The sequence below is a fragment of the Pomacea canaliculata genome, linkage group LG5 (assembly GCF_003073045.1).
Source record: "Pomacea canaliculata isolate SZHN2017 linkage group LG5, ASM307304v1, whole genome shotgun sequence".
NCBI classification, from domain to species: domain Eukaryota; kingdom Metazoa; phylum Mollusca; class Gastropoda; order Architaenioglossa; family Ampullariidae; genus Pomacea; species Pomacea canaliculata.
In genome coordinates, this window is record NC_037594.1 from 15,359,874 (window position 1) to 15,380,145 (window position 20,272).

At 37.9% G+C, this 20,272-nt stretch overlaps 3 protein-coding genes across 5 annotated transcripts; 2 read left to right on the top strand and 1 right to left on the bottom strand.

Moving 5' to 3' along the window:
* The first annotated feature begins 383 nt into the window (after positions 1 to 383).
* On the top strand, positions 384 to 4,935 carry LOC112564077. Its single transcript, XM_025238658.1, has 4 exons — positions 384 to 680; positions 926 to 1,118; positions 1,628 to 1,953; positions 2,261 to 4,935. Exons 2-4 carry the CDS (start codon positions 1,103 to 1,105, stop codon positions 2,624 to 2,626), a joined length of 708 nt encoding a protein of 235 aa, XP_025094443.1. The 5' UTR covers positions 384 to 680; positions 926 to 1,102; the 3' UTR covers positions 2,627 to 4,935.
* On the bottom strand, positions 3,072 to 16,053 carry LOC112564074 (peroxisome proliferator-activated receptor gamma coactivator 1-alpha-like). 2 transcript variants are annotated; one of them, XM_025238653.1, is made up of 12 exons: positions 16,009 to 16,053; positions 15,006 to 15,055; positions 14,483 to 14,624; positions 13,202 to 13,249; positions 12,969 to 13,067; positions 10,625 to 12,770; positions 8,057 to 8,116; positions 7,379 to 7,445; positions 6,666 to 6,787; positions 6,160 to 6,218; positions 5,809 to 5,895; positions 3,072 to 5,647 (listed from the first exon to the last, which is right to left on the bottom strand). In XM_025238653.1, the coding sequence occupies exons 2-12, from the start codon at positions 15,006 to 15,008 to the stop codon at positions 5,541 to 5,543; spliced, it is 2,940 nt and encodes a 979-aa protein (XP_025094438.1). In that variant the 5' UTR covers positions 15,009 to 15,055; positions 16,009 to 16,053; the 3' UTR covers positions 3,072 to 5,540. The 2 variants fall into 2 exon arrangements, with proteins under 2 accessions (XP_025094438.1, XP_025094439.1); XM_025238654.1 differs by lacking the exon at positions 16,009 to 16,053 and adding an exon at positions 15,947 to 15,992.
* Positions 16,054 to 16,089: 36 nt separating this feature from the next.
* Positions 16,090 to 20,101, top strand: LOC112564078. Of its 2 annotated transcripts, XM_025238659.1 has the most exons (4): positions 16,096 to 16,510; positions 17,087 to 17,289; positions 17,829 to 18,032; positions 18,482 to 20,101. In XM_025238659.1, exons 1-3 carry the CDS (start codon positions 16,300 to 16,302, stop codon positions 17,937 to 17,939), a joined length of 525 nt encoding a protein of 174 aa, XP_025094444.1. In that variant the 5' UTR covers positions 16,096 to 16,299; the 3' UTR covers positions 17,940 to 18,032; positions 18,482 to 20,101. The 2 variants fall into 2 exon arrangements, with proteins under 2 accessions (XP_025094445.1, XP_025094444.1); XM_025238660.1 differs by lacking the exon at positions 18,482 to 20,101 and having other exon boundaries at positions 16,090 to 16,510; positions 17,087 to 17,263; positions 17,829 to 18,001.
* Positions 20,102 to 20,272: the final 171 nt, after the last annotated feature.

The following is a 20,272-nucleotide window of genomic DNA, read 5'->3' on the forward strand; positions in this document are numbered from 1 at the left end:
CGATAGCAGGGCCACATCCGGTAACTATTTCAAGACCGGAGCATATCTGGATCCCGCTGATCGGAATACACAGGCAGACAGCTCGCAGTCGGGGATTTCGGCTCGGATTTTTGGAAGTCCTCGAAAAAGAGTTCATCTGTAAGCAGCGGAAGGAGGTCCACTTCGTCCACGACGTCTTTGAATGAAGTTTTCTTTCATCACACACATTGGGCAGACGACAACTTGGGAGCAGACGCCAACCTGGATACAGAAGATCCAGATGGCTGGAGTCAGACTGGCGCCCCAAGATACCTCGCATCTTGCGGCAGTAAACGCACCCAACTTACCGCAAGAAGCAGCCCCCGAACCAGTTCCTCCGCGTCCAGCTCCTCAGGTCAAGGTGAACATCCACCACACTGGTCTCGACCTCTGAAAGTGAGAAGTCCCTCGTTTCAAAGTCTTTCAACGGTGTTGTGCTGTCGGACTCGGAGGTGGGGCCACTCGTAAGTTTCTCCAAGCCTTGGCTGGAGGTTCTGCGGCAGGGGCGGTCAGAAAGCGATGACCCTCATTCCGGAGGCCTGTCCGCGCAAGAGATCCGCCGCCGCTACTCTGCTGACCAGTATCAGCCGTTATCTCCCTTTGCTACACACACACGTCATGCTTCCAACTTGTCTGAAGGAGCTACACCTCTCTTCTTACATGTAAGTATAATTTGACAACGACGACGATGATGATGATGACGACGATGATTGATTGATTGATTGATGATGATGATGATGATTGATTGATTGACGATGATGATGAAACTACTGAAGAATGAACACGTGCACGAAAAAAAAAAAAAATACAAGCGTATGTGCTCACACACATACACACGCTCTCTTACACACTCGCCACCACACTGAGCTAGCTTATGACATTTGCTATGACCGTTGCCGGTCGGCAGATCCAGAAAAGACCGCCAGGCCCAGTGCGGCAGCTGTCGCTAGAGATCGGGGAGGAATGGGAGCGGGTCCACTTGCTGAGTGGCCTGAACTCACCTGCAGAGCTCCCTGGCGGGGAGATAAGCGATGTTGATGATGTGTTCGTCTGGCTCAGTAGTTCCACTACAGACACCATTCCAATGACGGTTATGAAAGGTGAAAAGATGCAATTTTTCATACACTTTAAAAACGTAGTCTGCGAAAGATATCGAATGAAAAAAAAAGTGAGCAAGCAAGTGCGTAAGAAAACAATAACAATTCTTTATTTAATAGTATAGGATTATGATTAATAGGATAATAAAAATGTTCTACATCTATGGCCTTGTCCTAATGAATGAAAAAAAAGTATCATTATTTCATAGACTGCCCTGATCGAAAGAATGCATAGAATAAAGCAAGAATGAATGATATACAGAAGTGGCAATTATTTACTAGTACAAGATAAAAGGTTTTCATAACTTTGACCACAACACTCAGCCATAAGAATTTCAAAAGAAATACATACTGTATAGCAACACGTTAAATGTCTAAAAATCTTTTCCTTACGGAACTTTTCTTAGAACATTTCGATTACCGTTGTGGGCGATCAGGACCCATTGTATCTTTTCCACAGATTCTACTCTCGACCGCTAATTCTTCTTACTTTTATTTATTTATGTTTTAAGCGTCAAGCAGCGTCACGTCCAGAAAGCACTCACACGAGCGGCGTTCGCATCAGACTTCCGCAAAACTTCGGCGTCTGTATCCCAGACCAGGCTGTTCCCTGCCAACAAAGAGTTCTAGCTCTGAACGTACCCCTGGGGTCACGCTTCCATCACGCCCGTGGGCAGGAGCCCAGGAGGCTGTGACCACTTCCGCTGCGCTGGAGCAGACGACAGATTTACCGACCTCCATCCTCCCAGGAAGTCTGGTGCAGGCAGAAGAGGTGGAGTCGTCGATATCATTATATTCAGGACAGAAGACTCCCACATCAATCGTGATCACGCAGCCTGTAAGGTTCCTTACTTCCTGACCACTATGACGAGGAAATAAAAATTGTGGGCCATTATGGGGTGGGGCATTTAAGATATAGTTGTTTTTACGAATTATCTACATGATCATTCATGTTTCCTTTCACCGACATAGCGTAAGATAAGTAAAGGTGAAGCAGGTTGAGGTAACAGGATGTTCGAAGTAAGGCATCTCAGTATCACTACGAACAAACGTGGGCAACTGCATCCTCCCAGATGGCTTGTTAGAAGTAGCATGTGCACCGTCCCTGTGCAATCATCATGACGTTTCATCTTGTTTGTCTCCAGGCCAGCACACAGTCTAGGGGAGGATGTGATCACATGGCGATTCCTATCGACGACGCTGACCCCCTCCCTGCCGACCACAAACGCCACCTGCTACCCAATCCATACAACCGCCTCAACCAACGCTGCCACAGCACGCTTCATTGCCCTTGCTGTTTTTTCTTGTGTTTGCTGTGCTGCTTGCCGGCTGTGTACTTCATGGTGCTATCCGACCTCGAGTTTGACTTTGGCTCGCTACTCAAAGCCAGGAGGTACGGCCGCAGAACCACTAAACTCTACTTTGCGGGTGCCACTCTCGCGGTGACCTTGCTCGTGACCTGTGTGGTGTGTGTGACCTTCTTTCTGCCTCACACCCTCGTGGGACCATGATCTGTGATTATTCCAGGCTTACCTCTACCTATCAAAGAAATGGTGTGGGGGGAAATAAAGTTATACTTTATATTGCTGCGAAACGAACAGAGCCAAAGTAGTCATGGCTTTGGTTCAGTGAACCAAAAACTACCCTGATCGCTGCATCAAGATTTGCTTCTTCAAGCACATCTGTTCTTGCTAGATGTGGAACACTGGGGGAGTGTTGCCATGAGACAATGTGTGGTCAAAATGTATTCATGAAAACACCAACACTCAGCACTCGCAAGGATAATGTCAGGGTGAAAGATGGGCAGAAAACTGCTACAAAGTTGACAACTTCTTGGCAGGTTTTTGTTTAACCATATCACTTTAACAGAAGAGCGACACATAATAATTAGTTCATTTTAAGATAAAAACCCACAAGCTGACATAGATTTTAAAGAATGTGCAGACCTGAAACAAGTTCAATTTCAAACACTTTATTTTCATACAAAATACCCAAGAACAAACCTGGTGAAAACTGATTTCAGATCGGTTGCAAAATTGGTGCTTCACTCTGAATTCTTTAGTAATAACCCAATTATTAAACTGAAACAAACTTGAAATTATAAAACATTTTTTACATGTTGTTAATTGAAAACCGAGCAAACATCAACTGTGATTCACCCACGTGTTGTGAAACAGCAGATTGTAATAGTTGTGACAAGTCACCACAGCAAGAGGATTTTTTAAAAAACAAAACAAATAACATCAGCAGATAATGCAGAAACATTTCTGTAAGGAGCACTACATGCAAGGTGATGAGGGAAAAAAGTGATGCTATAAACCCTAATAAAAGTATGGTTTGTGTATAAACCTTCTTATCACAGTTGGAATCAGGCTTAAAGATGTGTCTAAACTGAGCAATCCACTCCAGTCTGAACCTGATTCAGGAAGATCAGAAGATCAGTGATCAGCATCAATTCAGGTCTTTTTGTTTTGTAACAAGGTGCTTAGAACCCTGTATGAACACTGGACGTAAACAGGCTAGAAATAAATGAGATATGGCGACCTACTAGTCGATCCTCCATATGGCTGACTTAGCTCTCTTGTTGAAAGAGAAAATTGAAATTTTACTAAACAGTAGCAGGAGTACTAGAACTTCCAGTGGTTTATCACCAAAGTGCAGAAAGGTAACAGCATGCCTGTTTAGTATGCAATATAATAAAAATATAGGCTAAAATTATCATGAACACAAAATTAACACACTTAGACTAGCATATAGATAACATAAAAGAGTAATAAATACTGGTCCACCAGTTTCTGGAGAGCCCCACAATTATTTTTGATGAAAATATAGGACACTGATGCTTTTTGCTAACACTAAAATAAGAAAAAAAAAAATGCTAGTACTAAGATGACAGTATTCAGGCTTGTGGTAGATGCCACCTTTTAAGACTGAGCTTAAGGTTTGAGTAATTTAAAGAACATTACCAAAATCACTGAGCAACACAAAACCAGTCTGCAACTGATCAGCTTTTAATTAAGAATGAACATTTGACTGCCTGAACAATGTTCAGACTCAAATGGACCGCCCAATTAAAAAAACAAACACTTAAGGAACTCTTCACAAAGTTATCCATTCAAAGCCTAATGAGACTGAAGTTTTATGAATGAGTCATGATATTTTTTAAACGGTATTAATGTATTGTGTTATGTATCATGATTTAGCTATAATTTGCATCACAACCAGTTATAGATCTGCAATGTTACTTCACAACAATAGCTAGACTTAAAAATGTCTCACCATGTGGACTGATAAACATATATTTCTTAGTGTGTGCCTCAACAGTCATGCATCTGTTCACAAGTGAACACTTTTTCTAATGGTTAAATGCATCACAATGTGCTAGTATTTTCACAAGTGTTGCAAGAGGGCAATGTAAAATTGTATATTCTAACTTTTCATGCCGTAATGAAAAAAAAAAACCCTAAAAACAAAACAAAAATCCCTCTGACAGGGTGAGGATACATGTACACCAACTGTGACTTGATTGTTAATTTCCATGGATATTAAATGCCTCCAGCATGCAGATCTGCTGACAATATACAGCAGCCAGTTAATGCCAGCTCTTCAAGCAACTGTCACTTTAGCCCCTCCACAAGCACCCTGCCTCCATTATGTCTACTTCTTTTATAATAAAAATACTGTTTCACTGTGAAATTCCATACTGTACACACTGTTACAAAAAGGGTTCTCTTAACCAATGTGAACACTAAATTTAATGAAAAATGGAAATGCTCAGCAACCTTTGTAGCTTATAAACATATTAGAAGCAAAAAAAAAAGTGCAGACAGTAAGCAAAGTCTGCATAGTGTGTAAAAAAAAGAGAGCAATAGTAGCCAATGGACAACCAAACAAAGAACATCAACTTTTACTCTATAACTGATTTTATGAAATGGTCAGCAAATAAATACTTACATAAAAATCTTACTAATATTAGCAATAGAATATGTGTAAGCTGTTCCTCAACAAAGCACTTTGAAAAAAAGAAACCACTACACTTTTATTACCCTGCATTATTTTTTTAAAAATGACTCAAATACTGCATTCATACACACACACAAATCTATGACCTAATTCTATACAATCAGCAAATAATTAACCTACAACTTTTGAAATCTGATCTCTTTTAAAGCAGCTTTTTTAGGCATATTGATCAGCATGAACTCATTGTTAAGTACCAATAGCAGCAGCACCAAGCATGTGCTGGTTAATATTTATCTGCTTATTTGTTCAAGAAGTTTAACCTTAATTTATGAAAGGATGTGTGCATACACTATGATGATAATCTATTCTTTTAATACTGTGAAAATGTAAACACTAAGGGTGAGAAAGTGAGTTTGAAATTGGTGGGGGAAAGGGAAGAAAAGGTGGTATCCTCTAACATCATCATTTGTTCTTCAACTTCTGCTTAGCTTGCTTTAGCAGTTCATCAAAACCAACTGGCTCCTTGGACAGCATGGGAGTATACTCTTCCTCCAAGACATGATTTCCATCTGTTAAAAAAGGAAGAAAATGTTTACACATCAAGCCAGTTACCTAATGGAAAATGAAAATATTACAAAATAATTTATATTTAAAAATGATTTGTTCATTACACACTGTTAACACTATTCAAAATACAATCTACACAAAGTTATCTCACAGCCCTTCTCACCAAGATCAGCATAATCATTGGCACAAAAGTGTCGCCGGCCACCAAAGCACAGATCAAAATGCTGTTCACTGGGATCACTGTTTCCCTCTGTTAGAGAAAGAAATACATCCATATCAGACCTAAAAGAGGAAAACTCATATCAAACTTCACATACCTTTATGCTGGATAATACAAATGAACAATACAAACACTTACATAAATTATTATATAATAACACAGCTGGTTACGTTACTAAGCTTAACTTGAGGTAAGCAAATATATTTATAATGTCACATACTAAGGTTATACAGCCGTTTTATGTATACAAAGAAAAGCAACATCTTCCCAGGTTTAAACTAGTCATGTACTTACTATCTATGGCACCATAGGCATCACAGGAGTAGTAGAAAGTCACAAAGCCATAGTTGTCTCTGCAAAAAAAAAAAAAAACAGAAAAAAATCCTCTTTAACACAAGCACTCATGATAGATGCATAATAACTAATACTACTTGACCAGCAAATAAATTTAAGTACTGCAAAATACCAAGGGTATAACAAAAAAGACCTGCAATATCACATGGACAAAGCCCCAACAATTACCACCATGATGGTCGCCCATCAGTTGAAAGAAAAGAAAAATAAAACACATGACAAATCTGTCAGGTGCATGAGCTGCAACCAGGCACATCATCAGTGTGGCAATCTAATGTGTCTACATTGTGTTAAATACTCAAAGGTAAAAACAAACAAAACATCCTGAACTGCCACTAAAATAACACTAAATATAGCAAATACAATTTTCTGTTTAGCCATCTGTCACATTTCTAACTCTCCATTACATATTTTTTTTCCAGAAGGGGAGGTCGAGATCCACATACCTCCCTTCACGGAAGTGGACACTAACTTCTTCTATCTTTCCAAACCGTTCAAACCGCCTCCTTAGTTCTCTACGTGTATAGCCATCCGGAATTTTGCCAACGTACACAATCTTGCGCTCTTCCTGCATAAGTGAAAAGACCAATAAAAATCAGATATTGTGTACTTTAGTTTTTAATACAACAATCTACTTTAAATGACATTAACATTTCTAGTCAGCATGGTATGCTGCCTCATCTGCATTTAATAAATAAAATAAATAGGACATTTGTATAGCTCCTTCCAGCATCAGCCAGACTCAAGGCACTTTATATATTGGCATGAAAAAACATCATATTAATTTAAACATATAATAATAAAACATTATTTTCTAGCCACTTTGTGCCTTTAAATTAAATATCAGCAAGATTAAACTTTTTCATTGAGTACTATTTTTTTTGTTTTTTTGGTCAACTGCTATTCCCACTCAATATATTCTCTTTAAACTGTGATTTCACAAATCCTGCAGTAAAAATACACTGAACAATCTGATATGCTGGCCTACAATAAGATTGCAGTGAAAAAACACCAAAAAATCTGAAAACACACTGAAAAATCCACTATACTGGCCTATAATAAACTCTGGTCATTCTTTATGTTTAACTTCTTGCAGAAAAAAACATCTTTTAAAAACTGCACTTCTGTAAATATGAAAACTATTTCTACTATTACCCACCATTTTCTTTATTTTCTCTCTCTGTCTCTGCAGCTTTCTGGCCATTTTATTTTTCTGAATATCTGACCTGAAAAAATAGTTGGCATCTTCTGTATAAGCATTTCAGCACAGTACCTTGAAAAGAAAATCACACCTCCATTTGTATAAATATTTCTACCAAGCAACATATCACTATTTGTTCTACATTTTAATGGTCCATCCGCACCAGACTTCTCCCTTCTGGTAAGCGGTGGGGCTTTTGATCTCATCCTAGATTTTGTCTGTGCTTGATATTCTAAGAAGGCCAACTTGTGTATGATAATATCACATTTAATGGCTACTAACATACTTACAATCAATTAATAGTGAAGATTTTGGAAAACTAATTTAAAGCTCTAATTCAGTGGTTCGTAACCTTTTTTGAGGTACCGAACCAACAAGTTTCATATGCACATTCACTGAACCCTTCTTTAGTTTCATATGCACATTCACCGAACCCTGCTTTGCTTTGCGGGTGTGTCTTGATCTCCTTGGCGGAGGCTCTGCTGAACCCCTGAGACCGACTAACCGAACCCCTAGGGTTCGATCGAACACCGGTTAAGAACCACTGCTCTAATTGCAGCAATACCGTCTCATCTCACACCACAGGAGAGTTTCCCCCCTCCCTTCCCAAAATATCAGAAAGTAAATATAAAATACCTTGATGAGTATGATGATGGTGACCCTGACCGGGATGACGATGCAGATGATGAGCGAGACCTGTTAAAAACCATCAATCATTCAAACCAAGAACCAATAAAGGTTCTGTGCACATCTTACCCTGCACTGCAATGCCCTAGTTCACATATTAAGTAAAGGGCCAGACTGATAACATGGATGCATAATACAGAATGTGACCAAATATCTATTAACATTTTTCTGGAAAACAATGCTTATATCATCAATGATATCTCTCTTTTTAACCAGAAATAAAACTCGAAAAATATCTATAGGCAGTCTGACATTTTAGCAGATTCTCTCCTCAATGTCATAAACATGTTCATGTTGAGACACTGACAAAAATATAAACTTAGATATTTAGTTCTAAAATTATAATAAATTTTAAGAGAAGGGAAATAAAATATCATTTTTGGTAGTAAAATTTCTCTCTTCTTTGTACTGTACCAGATGACATGGTTATTGAAGATCACCCAACTAGTTACTTTCTGTTCCAGCTGTCTGCTCCTGATTGACCAAAATTGAACAGAAGTACACAAACTTAATCAACTCACCTCTCATACTGTTCTTAGCCAGTGAGTTCACATCTCCAGTTTTTCACTGAAACTGGGAAGAGACCCACAGTGGGAAGGTGGAAGTGAACAAGTGGTCATGTCACCTGGCAATTATTTGAAGGAAAAAAGTTTCCTACTTAAGTATTTCTTCTTCATATCATATTATTTAATATGACTATGCTGAGATAAATAACAGGTGGAGGGTGTGGTAGTCTGTTGAAAAGAAAGGAGGCTACCCCCCATGAAGCAGATAGATTGTAGACATATCTCAATATTTGCTGGACTGCAGATAAGGAGGCCACGCTATGCTGAGTTACAGAGCAGTGTAAACAGGGTAGGCAGGATAAGTCATTCTGAGAGCAATATGCTGAACCTCTGCCATGCTCCTGCCTGTATCCAGAAAAAAGTGAGCTATAAGGTCCCAGGTGGGACATCAAAAGGGAGTTGCTGGACATTATTATGCAGTTCTCAAGCAGGAGAGCTCTGCCAAGCATGAAGCTCCCTCCAAATTACCAGCAGCTCCATATCTGATGTAGAATGACTCTTCCCACTATGACCACTTGTCTGCTACATCAGGAAGTGGAGTAGGAAATAGGCCAAACTTGCAAATGGTCTCAAGGTCTGCTGTGCCTTATGTGTGATCCAGGGGACAGCACCACTTGGTCTTTGGGAAAGGAGACAAGCACAGGTCTCTCCTAGAAGGCTGCTTGTTGAATACGGTGAATAGAAAGGACCCAGTGCAGACTGTGAAGGTTTTAAGAGGTGATTGTAAAAAGAGATCCTTATGAACCAGAGTTAAGTTCATCTGTACAGGCATGCTTATCAGTGACACATGCCAAGAAGCCCTATTGAGCACCCTGACGTAACCAGATCTCTGATTATCTTCCCTTAGGAGCAGGTCTCACTGGCAGACAAAATAACCATAGCTTCACTAATCAGTGACACGAACAAATGGACATGAGCAAGGTGACACATCAGCAAACGTGTTGGTTCCAGCCACCTTGGAGCTGATCTGCCACATACGGCTTTATGAAAGAAAGCAGAGAGTGCATCCTGCTCCAACTCTTTATGGGTAAATGAAAAATAAGTGGAAAAAATATTCACAATGCCTCTGCCTGAACCCATGTCACGAAAGATTAACTTCAGCCAGAAAAACACAAGAAGGCAAAGCGGTAAGCTTGACATACAGAACTTGAAATGATCATCAAAGTAAGGGACCAGTGGTAAAGAGTGCGGGACATTCAGTATTACTATCCTTTTCAACACATGGGCAATATAATATAAAATGAAATGCCTGTTGATATTCAGCCCTGGCTCCACCCTCAAGCACTAATTCAGAGTTAAAACTGAGGCTGAAGCAAGTGAACCTGAAGCCATTGATGCATGCTTTTTATGTAAAAACGAATGTACAAATTCACCAAAAAAATCAAAGGGAGAGAGAGAAGGAGAAACTTGATTTCATTTCAACAGCAGAAGCAAAGAAAAGATTAAAGAAGACGCGCTGTCAACCAGACCGAACATTTGAAGTGAGAGAAGATACAAGCTGTCATGCAGACACACTGCAATTCCCCTGCAAACTGTAGTCATAAAGCAGATCCACTGTCAGTCCCAGGTAATGGTTTCTGTTCACAGTGAGTTCACAACTTGGGAGGCAAAAGAAGCTACAAGCATGAGTGTTGGCAGGACTTTTCTGACTTGCTGTATTGAAAGAAATATAAATGTTCTTCATGTTGCTACAAAAAATAAAATGTATAAGGCAAAGGAAGTAAACATGACTGATGTGGTAAAATCTGGAGAACTGACTGGCTAGAGTGGAATGGGAGGTGAGTTGGCCAAGTTTGTGTGCTCTCTGTTCATTAGTCAGGTTTTGTAAGTGAACAGATGGAACAGAAGATAGCTAGTTGAGTGGTCTTCACATAGTCATGTCATCTAGCACAGTACAAAGGAGATATTTCAGTAATAATATGCACACTAAATACTATGGTACAGTACTCACCTAGATCTAGATGACCAGCTGGAAGATGCAGATGAAGATGAACGGTGCCTTTTACGTTTACATGAGCGAGAAAGTGACTGGGATCTTGATGAAGAAGATGAGCTAGATCCATCCCTTTTGCGGGCTCGTTTCCTATTTTTTGATCCAGCTGGAGAACGGTCTGGTGAACATGATCTTGACCTTGCTCCAATTCTTGGACATTGTTCGTCTGTTGTCATGTCACCATCGTACTTTGTGCTGTTGGTGAAGCAGCTATGGTAGGCTGGTAGTTTGCTGTATTCTGAAGTGTCATTGTGGGAAGGGGAATGATCTGCTGGGATGAGGTCAGAAACAGAAAGGCCATTACCTACCAGTCCCTCTGCAGTCAGTTCTTTCCTGCCAGACTTCGTGGGAATAACTAAAGCAGTGTAATAAGATGGAATCTTGTCAAACAATTCACTAGTATCCTCCCGAATGGGACTGTTTCCAGGTTTCCAATTTTTTTCTTGGAGGGAAATGCAAGTCTGCCTGCTCCCTCTTGAACAATAAACATTTCTACCACCTCTAGCGCGTTTTTTCACCAACTCTGAAGCAGTCAATTTAACTTCTTCTCCTTGCATTTGCTTCTGAACCTCTTTGTTCCAGTGTCTGTCTTTCACGGTATTAACAGAGGCATTAGAACATGCTGTTTCTTCATGCTGTTTGTAACCTTCCTGTGTGGGAGCATGAGAAGTAGGGCTGGAGATAAAGGATGGGTCAAATTTAAGTCCAACGTTCACAAAAGTCTCTGATAATTTTGGTGGATCATCACTACGAGATTCCAAATGTGATGAGTCTACAACTGATGCTATTTTTGGGGAGGCGTTGTAATGATGTGCTCTTTCATCATGATTTAGAACAGTGGACATCATCTCAACAGTCTTTGTACAATGAATAACTGCACTACTAGACCCTGGCACTGAACATACCTCTCTTTCAGCCTTGCATTCAACATCAGAAATTTCCAACTCTTTGTCCTTAGCTTCAAACTTTACATCCAAGCTCGAATGTTCAGACGGAATTTCCCCAAAAGGTGTGAAGCTGGAGGTAATCTTGACACTGTCTTTAGTTAACTGCTCTTTTACTGTGTCACTTTTTTCAAGGTTTCCAAGGGAATTGTATTGAATCATACCATACTTAATATTGCCAAGGGGAACCGTTTTCCCCTCGGCTAATACTATTTGACTGTCTTCTACCTTTCGCTTTATATCTAGTGTCTTATTCACCAGCATCAAGAGTGCCTCGGCAGAATTCTTGTAAGGTTCTTTACCTTCAGAACTGTGACTTGCAGAATGTGAAGGCACCATGTTGACATGACTAGGCTGATCTTGCACAACTGCCACTTTCTGACATTCTCTACTTGCATCTGTGTGTATCAATGTACTTTGATTGCCTGCAACACTCTGACCAACCTGTTGATGCTGCACAGATATCAACAAATTTTGTGTATTTTCTTCAAGCTTCAATGCTGGCAAAGACTGCACTTTGTGTAAAGATTTGAGGTTTCCACATTTCAGCTTGGTTGGACTGGTTGCAAGTTCAAATTCATCCACAATGACACGGCGTGGTGAATTAGCACAGTAGTCATGGTCCATGACAGAGTTCAGCACTTCTGCAGGAATGCCTTCAGCCCTGATCATAACTGTGGTGATTCTTTTTTGACTGTACAGTTTAGAGCGGCTTCGGTCTGCAGGTTGGTTTTTGCTAGCAACAACTATGGTGTTTACCTTGTTGCATGATGAAGGGACATTATTTTCTCCACATGATGATGCATGCAACACCAATGGTTGAGGAACCTGTGATCTTTTCGGTGAGCAGCGTACTCTCAAAGCTGCTGGCATTTCTCCTTGTGCAACAGGTATTGCTGCAGACTGATCTGATTTTGGCTGGATGTTTACATGAGATACAGATAAAGCAGGAACAGATTCAGCACGTGAAAGAATTCGCTGCAGTCTTGATGAAGGAGAATTTAATGGAGTTTGTGCGAAAGTGGAGCCTCGTCCCCGACCTCTTTTGGATGGAGCACCCATTGGAAGCATGATGGTTGATGTTCGACTTTTCATCTGCTCCTGACGGTTGCGGATTTTATCCAGAACACTAGGAGGAGGTGTTGGAGGAGGTGTATTGCCTGCAAGTAAACCACAGTTTACATTTAAACAAAGCCCAGGTATTGATGATGATAAGTTGATAAGCTGCTTTCAAAACAGGGCATTTGTGTAATGGTATTGCTAAGCAATTTAATAACATTATTTATAAAATAACAATGAAGCTAAAAAAATAAGCTTAAATAAGATTTCCTGCAAGAGTCTTTATTATCACAACTCACAAGGGCTATTAGTAGCGCTGCACACTCTAGAAACTGGCAGACTCTTTGATGAAGCATTTATAACCCCAGTGGAAGAATGAAACCCATCAAATAGTGATGCTGAAACAAATCGCACACTAAGCATAAAAAATTCACATCAACTGTCAGAAGCTATAAAGAGGCAACATCTCCTTTTATCAAGTTTTCATTAGTTAATGTAGCTTTAATAATGTAACTATGCAATGTTAGCATACCTTCTTCAAACTGTTCAAGCAAACTGTTCACATCCTGGGCCTGTATACCTTCATAAAGTAAAAAAGATGATTTTATTAACTGTACTTTAGAGTTTAAAAAAAAAAAAAAAAAAAAAGACAGGAATGCAAGAAAATGAAGTGCTTCATTACAGCTTTTCTAAATGCAAATGTGGTGAAAATAACTGCAGTTGAATAGTACTGAACATGATCCAAGTTCTAATACTGAACATGTTCTTTGCATTTCGCTACTTTCTGGGAGCTCTTTAACGTGCTCTGTAGCAGTTTATGGCTAATACATGGCAACTACAGTGGTTCTATTACTGTAGTACAAATAAATTTTTGAAAAAGCAGGTAAAAAAATTTATTGGTGTAAGGAATTTTTAGCTCTTCTGTATTTTTATCATCAACATTGAATCTACCCCTTCTCTGGCATCCAGCTGATTTAAATCAGCTACTGACACGCGTTTCATCAGCGTAGCTAGATAATGCAAGTTTGATAAATGCACTGCTACAGATACAGCATCTATGCTTCGGATGTCCCTTTCTTGCAACCCCTACCTCACCTTACGGCATATCATATGAAATGACCTATGAAATCTTTCACAAAACTTGCTGTTACTTTTATTGAGTCACCAGTAATATAATAATTAGCATACAAGTTACAATAAAAGATGCTTTGGAGCAAAATAGTCTTCAGTCTACAAACTTGCTTATAAAAAAGAAGTACTGCAAAACATTCTGCTTTGAATGAACAGTGTGGATCTGTCTAATGCATACACAACAGACTGAGAAAACACGCGAAAGGAGCAAATGTACTTGATTTCCCAGACTGTGCTAGACTAGCACAAGATTATGCTAGCACCCCCATTTAAAGTGTTGACTGACTAGTATGAGATGGGAAGATGAATGGTAAGCAAGCGAACAGAAAGTCTTCTATGTGCTTTGTGGTAACCCTTTTTTCCAGCATCTCTTACTTCACTAACACATTCTATTTATTGTGCCAATCATGTGTGACTGAGTCTGAAGCAGGATAGGTATACAACTACTATGATTTATAGGAAGTAATGAAATCTAAGGTTGTGTGCATTCAACAATAGTACAGTACAGCAATGTTCCATACACTTGCAGCTTTAACATCTGACATTTTCTAAATGAGATTTTCTGCCAGATGTGCTTACTTAACCATGTGATGGAATCAGTTTGGCCAAAATGGACAATAACTAGCTATCTGCCAGCATAAAATGTTTTATAATCAATTGAACAGCATCTGGAATAACTCACCTTCTATCCCTATTTTATCTATATCTGTGTTCAGTAACAGATCAGAATCCAAGATAGCAGGATCAAAATTTTGAAAATCTTTATGGTTTATCAGATCATCCAGATCAACATTCAGGTCAAAGTCAAAGGTGAAGTCCAAATCCTGAAATCATTCATTTAAAGTTTTAGCAATAGTTTATTGACTTTTGAAAATGTATATTATCAATCTTTATTTTCTGTATAAGGCAAAGTCCTGAACAAAAAGATGTCTGACTTACACAAAACAGTTACATTGAATAAGACATGCCACAAGTTGATTATGCAAATAAACACAAACACAGCATACACCCTTTCCTCCATATCAAGAAATGCTTAAAATACAAAATAATAGTGAAAAGACAAATAATCCTATTTATTCACTGTAATATCTACTCTTACAGACACATCAAAGCACACACACACATGCATTTGTATAATTTTTTTCAGTGTTAAAATAGCAGCATGGCAGTATGATTAAGTAATATTTTATTTAGATATAACTTACCATTTTGTCTGATGTTTTTATCACCTAGGTTTCAGCCACATTGCAATGACCTGAAAATAAATTAGATCTACTGTTCAGTGCCAATAACTTGATTAAAATACAATATCTAACTTTGTATACACACACATGTAAAATAAATTGAATAAGATCGCTGTTTACTTTAAAAAAAGCAAAAATCAAACAAACAAAAACAAGAACAGGGTGCCATTGGATGAGCACATGCACCCAGCATCTTAAACCAATCCCAATGAGCCAGCATGGACAAGAGGAACAAGATAGCACCCTTTTGACCACTAGTGCACAAACGTGTACTGAGCACTCAAATGTGTCATTTGCTGGTAGCAAGTGATGACAATACACATCACACCACGGACCTGTTAATTCAAGTTCGTGATCAAATGGACATTAGACGGGTTTTATTATACTGATAATAAGGAGAAACTCCACAAGCTCTATTACCACCACATCTTACACGTAATCTGATTTCTTAAAGTAATCCTTCATGCCCTTAAAAGCCTATTTTATAATAGCAGTTAAACGATCTTCGAGGGGGAAAAATACCAAAAGAATATTGTATACTGTCGTTTTCGCTGAAACTATTAGCAGCAAGGAAGTGTTAGACGATCGACTAACCATGCACGGGATTTCGTGTCTATTCAGCTTAACTACTGTCGACTGCATAACTAAACACAACACTCATACTATATAATCTTCACCGTATACCAAAGATAACAAAATCTGCAAGCTGCAACACAACTTCCCTATGCATTTTTACTGTGCATATGCCAAAGACCTATGTGAGCAAAACAAAAACCACGTGGCATCTTTTCTTAGTCGCAATGTATTTTACTTGTGCTTTGGAACGTGTTGAAATGTGATCTGCCAGGAAGGTGTTAAATAATATGAATATAATAACGGAGTATCATTACACAGATTACTACCTGTCTCCTCAGAGACCAGCAACGCTATGGCATGACTAAACCACTGATTTACGATCCCTTACCTCCTTCCAGACGCCCCCTTCTTTAGTGTTATGTGACGTCATATTCTCGGACAGTCCTCGATCACGTGGGACTTCACTCATGGCAACAACTGAAGGATAGCAGACGCCAATATGGTGGTGCCCTGTCAGTTGCTCGGCAGAACCAGGTTTCCATCGTAATAGATTTTATACCTGTTTAGTTCTTGTAGCTCAAGTGTCGTTGTCACTAACACAAGTTACTACTTCTTCGAAAACCTTGCTTTCCTATGCATTTAAAGCCAAAATTTCAAGAATGTTCTTATCAGATAAAAAATGGCAACGATTTCTTCTGGGTCAGTAGAAGCTGGGACAACGCAGTCTAATCCGGGCAGATCAGAGCAAATATCAAAGGTTATTTGTCCAAAGATGGATACAGTTTACAACATAAAGTTTCCAGAGTTAACCCGATACCACGGGATGCCGAGACGGTATGAAGAGACCAGACCGGTTGTGGTACAAACCTTCGCGCACAGAAAAATACTAGGTATGTTTTTATTGTGTTAAGAAAGGTGATTATCCCATACACCCAACACACACTTCATTATCAAACAGGACGTCAAATGTAACAAGATGGAACTTATAACTTAATTATTGGTTTTTGAGAATTTCAAAGCTTAAATACCAACGTATGCGAGATTCATGGGTTTTGATTGATCATGAACTGCATTTGTGAAGTACATGCTATTTTTTAAGTTTCAGAAGCCTATCACTTTCTTCATCAACATCATCTTTAATCTTTTCACTTCTGCAAATTATTGCATGCTTCTCAGAGTAAGCTTTATGACCATTTTATCTTGCTTATATACATTATATATAAACACCTTCAAAGTTTCTCCATCCTATGTATAAGTTGAAGATTTTTTTCTGAACAGAAGTGATGTGAGTGGTTATTCTCTCTGGACTACAGATTTCTTCTGCTTGTCGCTTACTTTCTGAAACACAATATTTCCTCTTCAACTTGCAGTTTACCAAAATGAAAATATATTGCACTTCAGGACTGGACACCTGTTTTATTAAAAAGGATAAAGTAATAAGGAAAAAAACTTTTACTGCATGATAGGTCTTGGTCATGATATCCATGTTCGCCTGATGGAACACCTTGAATCTGAGAAGACTGAGGCTATACAGAGAGCTGAGAAAGAAATCTGGAGGCAAGCTGATATAAGGACAGAAATGGCAATAAAGGCTACAAGGGAAGAAATGGCTGGAGAAGTGGCAAAGGCTTTGGCAGAGCAAGGCAAGATGCATGAACAACATATCAAGGTTGAAAATGTCACATTATGATCTTTTTTGTGTTCAGTCACGAGGAAACTTAGGTTCTAAAACCTTATTATGTATAGTACTATATGCTATATATTATAAAGCTATTTTCTACAATTAAAGTTTCATTTGTAATCTAGCTTTATTTTCGTTCTTTGTATCATTGTACTGTGGCAAAATTCTTTGCTAAAATAATTAGCAAAATGAAAAAAAAAAAGTTCAGGGTTGGTAAGACATGTATTACATTTATAATAAAGAGATCATTCTTTCCAAGGTTCTATTTTCTACAACAGATAATGTGAAAGTACAGCAAAAGAAGAATTTATTATTTGCAGTAGTTGTTTTAGGAAAAAAAAAAAAAGTTTGCTTCAGTTTGTTAATGAATTATAACATTGATTTAGATTGTATTTTTTACTTCTATACTATTTATACAGCAAGATAATCACTGTCTACCACTGTTAGTATAATAATAAATAATAACCAAAGACCATATTTTTTTGCATTATTATGGCTTTTAAATTAAAAGTGTAATTCACTTTCAGGAGGAATGCTTAAAAATTGAGATGACAATGCAGAAAATGGCAATAGAACAAGTTAAAGAAGAACGTGAAAAGGGTGAAAAACTTCTGGCAGAGACTTGTGATAAAGATTGAGGAAAAATGTGCTCAAGAAAAAGCAAAGGCTGTGACTGAAGCTCATAGAGAAGAGCAGACTTTAGCTGCAGAAACCATAAGAAATCTCAGACAGTAAGCATTTAATCTTCCATAACTTGTTGATGAAGTTAGCAAAAATAAATGGCATAAACCTTCATGATTTTTGCTTGAATGGTTAATGCCATTCATTTTTGCTTAGTGCTGATATGTGTTTAAGTTTACCAAGTGGGCTTATAATTATTACAATAGAAGAAATCACTCTGGTCTTGAGCACAATTTTTCAGGCGTTAGTAATGGAAAAAAGTACTTATGTGTCAAGGTAAAAATTGTATTATCTGTAAAGATATATTAGACTATCGTCCAGTTGGAGACATAAGACAGTGACTATTATCTCCAGATCATACTCATTACTCCAATCCAATTTTATTAATTATAGGAAATGTATTATTGTGGTAAAACACTTTCACAATTATATATAGGAGAGAATTGCAAATTAGTATTAACAGGCGATTATTTTATAATTATCTCCTTTGTATCAACAGATATTACAATAAAGAATTACAGTCTTTGAAAATGAAGGCAGAGGAGGAAAAGAAAAACGCACTTAATGACCTGGAGGATGCCATGAACAAGCAATGTCAAATAGCTCTTAGAAGGGCACATGCTGAAGAGCAAAAGACAGCAAGAGAGCATTATGCAATAATGAGAGAAGAGTTTCAAGAAGCTATTGAGTTACAATCAAAGAAGACTGAAGCCAAAATGGAGGAAATTTTAGTGCTGAAAGAGGAAATTGCCAAACTTGAACAAGAAAAGAAAAACTTGATAGAGTACCTTGAGGTCTCACAGAAAAGTTTTCAGGAGTGTCTTCAAAGCATGAAAATATTTGATGGAGTGAATGTGGAATGTATGCTACCTCCCATAAATTTTGAAGAAATTCAACAGGGATTAATGATTGCTAAATAAAAACAATTAAATTGGTTGAAATAGTAAAAAACAATGTTATATTTAGTTAACTCTAAATGTGATGCCACAAGATTATTATTATTGCAAATGATAATGTAATCAAATAATTCAACACAGATGTCATTAAAAAGACATTTCCAGTTGTCATTTGACACATATTTAAGTTCCAAAATTCCCTTATTACACTAAAACATGAGTAGTAAGCTGTTAAATCAGAACTGTTATTAAACCAAACTTGTATTTTACATTTGTGATAAACTTGTAATTTTATTACAAAATATGCATATTCATATTGTGATAATGATCATATTGACAATCATGTATCTTGCACATCAAATATGAGTGAATAACGGTGCTTTTGGATTTGTCTCTGTTCAATGGATTAATAAGTGTGAACACATTTTCCCCCTGTAATACATTTTGCTATATATTTTAAACTATTTTTGTAGCGTGCATATACCTTTTTTCTGCTGCTGCACACCTCTTGTTGCATTCTGCTGACCTATTCTGGTACTGTCCTAGAAATTTTGTTGAAAAGAACTGGAGCTCACAACCACTAAAAATAAATACACTATAGAGGCTGGCCCCTAAATTCTGTGAAAAATTAAAAATTTGGTGGCTTAGGGAAGGAGTGGGGACTATAGCTGCATCTTTATAACTTAAGGGTATATTCCAGAAATTTTAATGTCCTGTTTCATAGAAGCTTAAAGTTAGATGTTCAAATATTTTTGTATGCACACTGCATTTTGATGTTCGGATATGTCCATATAAATACAGCCAGTAATGTCTACTTGCAATATTTATGAGATTTCTTCCTATTTCACTTAAGTCATATATCAGATGCTATTAAAAAAAAAAAACTTGAGCTATTTTTATGCAACCGTGTCTCAGAAGCTACAATAATGGTTGTGTGAACGCAAACACCAACCAAATCTGTTTTAGTGATGATGATAGAAGATACCAACATTGTTAAATCTGTACAGATCTAATAGGGCTTAAATCACTGGCAGCTGTTAAATAGAAGGCAATCATTGGCCTCCATAACATACCTTGTTTTGATTTTGCATTAAATAACCAACAGGAAATGTGGCATCTCTGGTCTGATTAGTACAGTCTTCTGATAGTCTTGTGCCTTTGGTATATACACTTTAAACTTTTAACCACATTGCAATATTGTAATAAATATTTTTGCAAACATGTTTTGAATTAAGAGGACCTATTTGGAGCAGTATTTTACTTTATTACATGTCTAGATGGGTAGATGTGCATGGATGAGTGAATGGGAATAATGCTGTGGAAAAATATAAACATGAATATTAACAATAACCAAAAAAAAAAAAGGAATGATCTCAAACCCATCCTGCACTATT

Excerpts from the sequence above, each read along its gene's own strand:
- LOC112564077 (XM_025238658.1), top strand. Across the intron at positions 1,954-2,260 it reads CAATCGTGATCACGCAGCCT|GCCAGCACACAGTCTAGGGG; the intron begins GTAAGGTTCCTT and ends GTTTGTCTCCAG.
- LOC112564074 (XM_025238653.1), bottom strand. Across the intron at positions 13,250-14,482 it reads AGATAAAATAGGGATAGAAG|GTATACAGGCCCAGGATGTG; the intron begins GTGAGTTATTCC and ends TACTTTATGAAG. Across the intron at positions 8,117-10,624 it reads AGCTGGTCATCTAGATCTAG|GTCTCGCTCATCATCTGCAT; the intron begins GTGAGTACTGTA and ends GGTTTTTAACAG.
- LOC112564078 (XM_025238659.1), top strand. The coding sequence starts at position 16,300 with ATGGCAACGATTTCTTCTGGGTCAGTAGAAGCTGGGACAACGCAGTCT. Across the intron at positions 16,511-17,086 it reads CGCGCACAGAAAAATACTAG|GTCTTGGTCATGATATCCAT; the intron begins GTATGTTTTTAT and ends ACTGCATGATAG. Across the intron at positions 17,290-17,828 it reads TGCATGAACAACATATCAAG|GAGGAATGCTTAAAAATTGA; the intron begins GTTGAAAATGTC and ends ATTCACTTTCAG.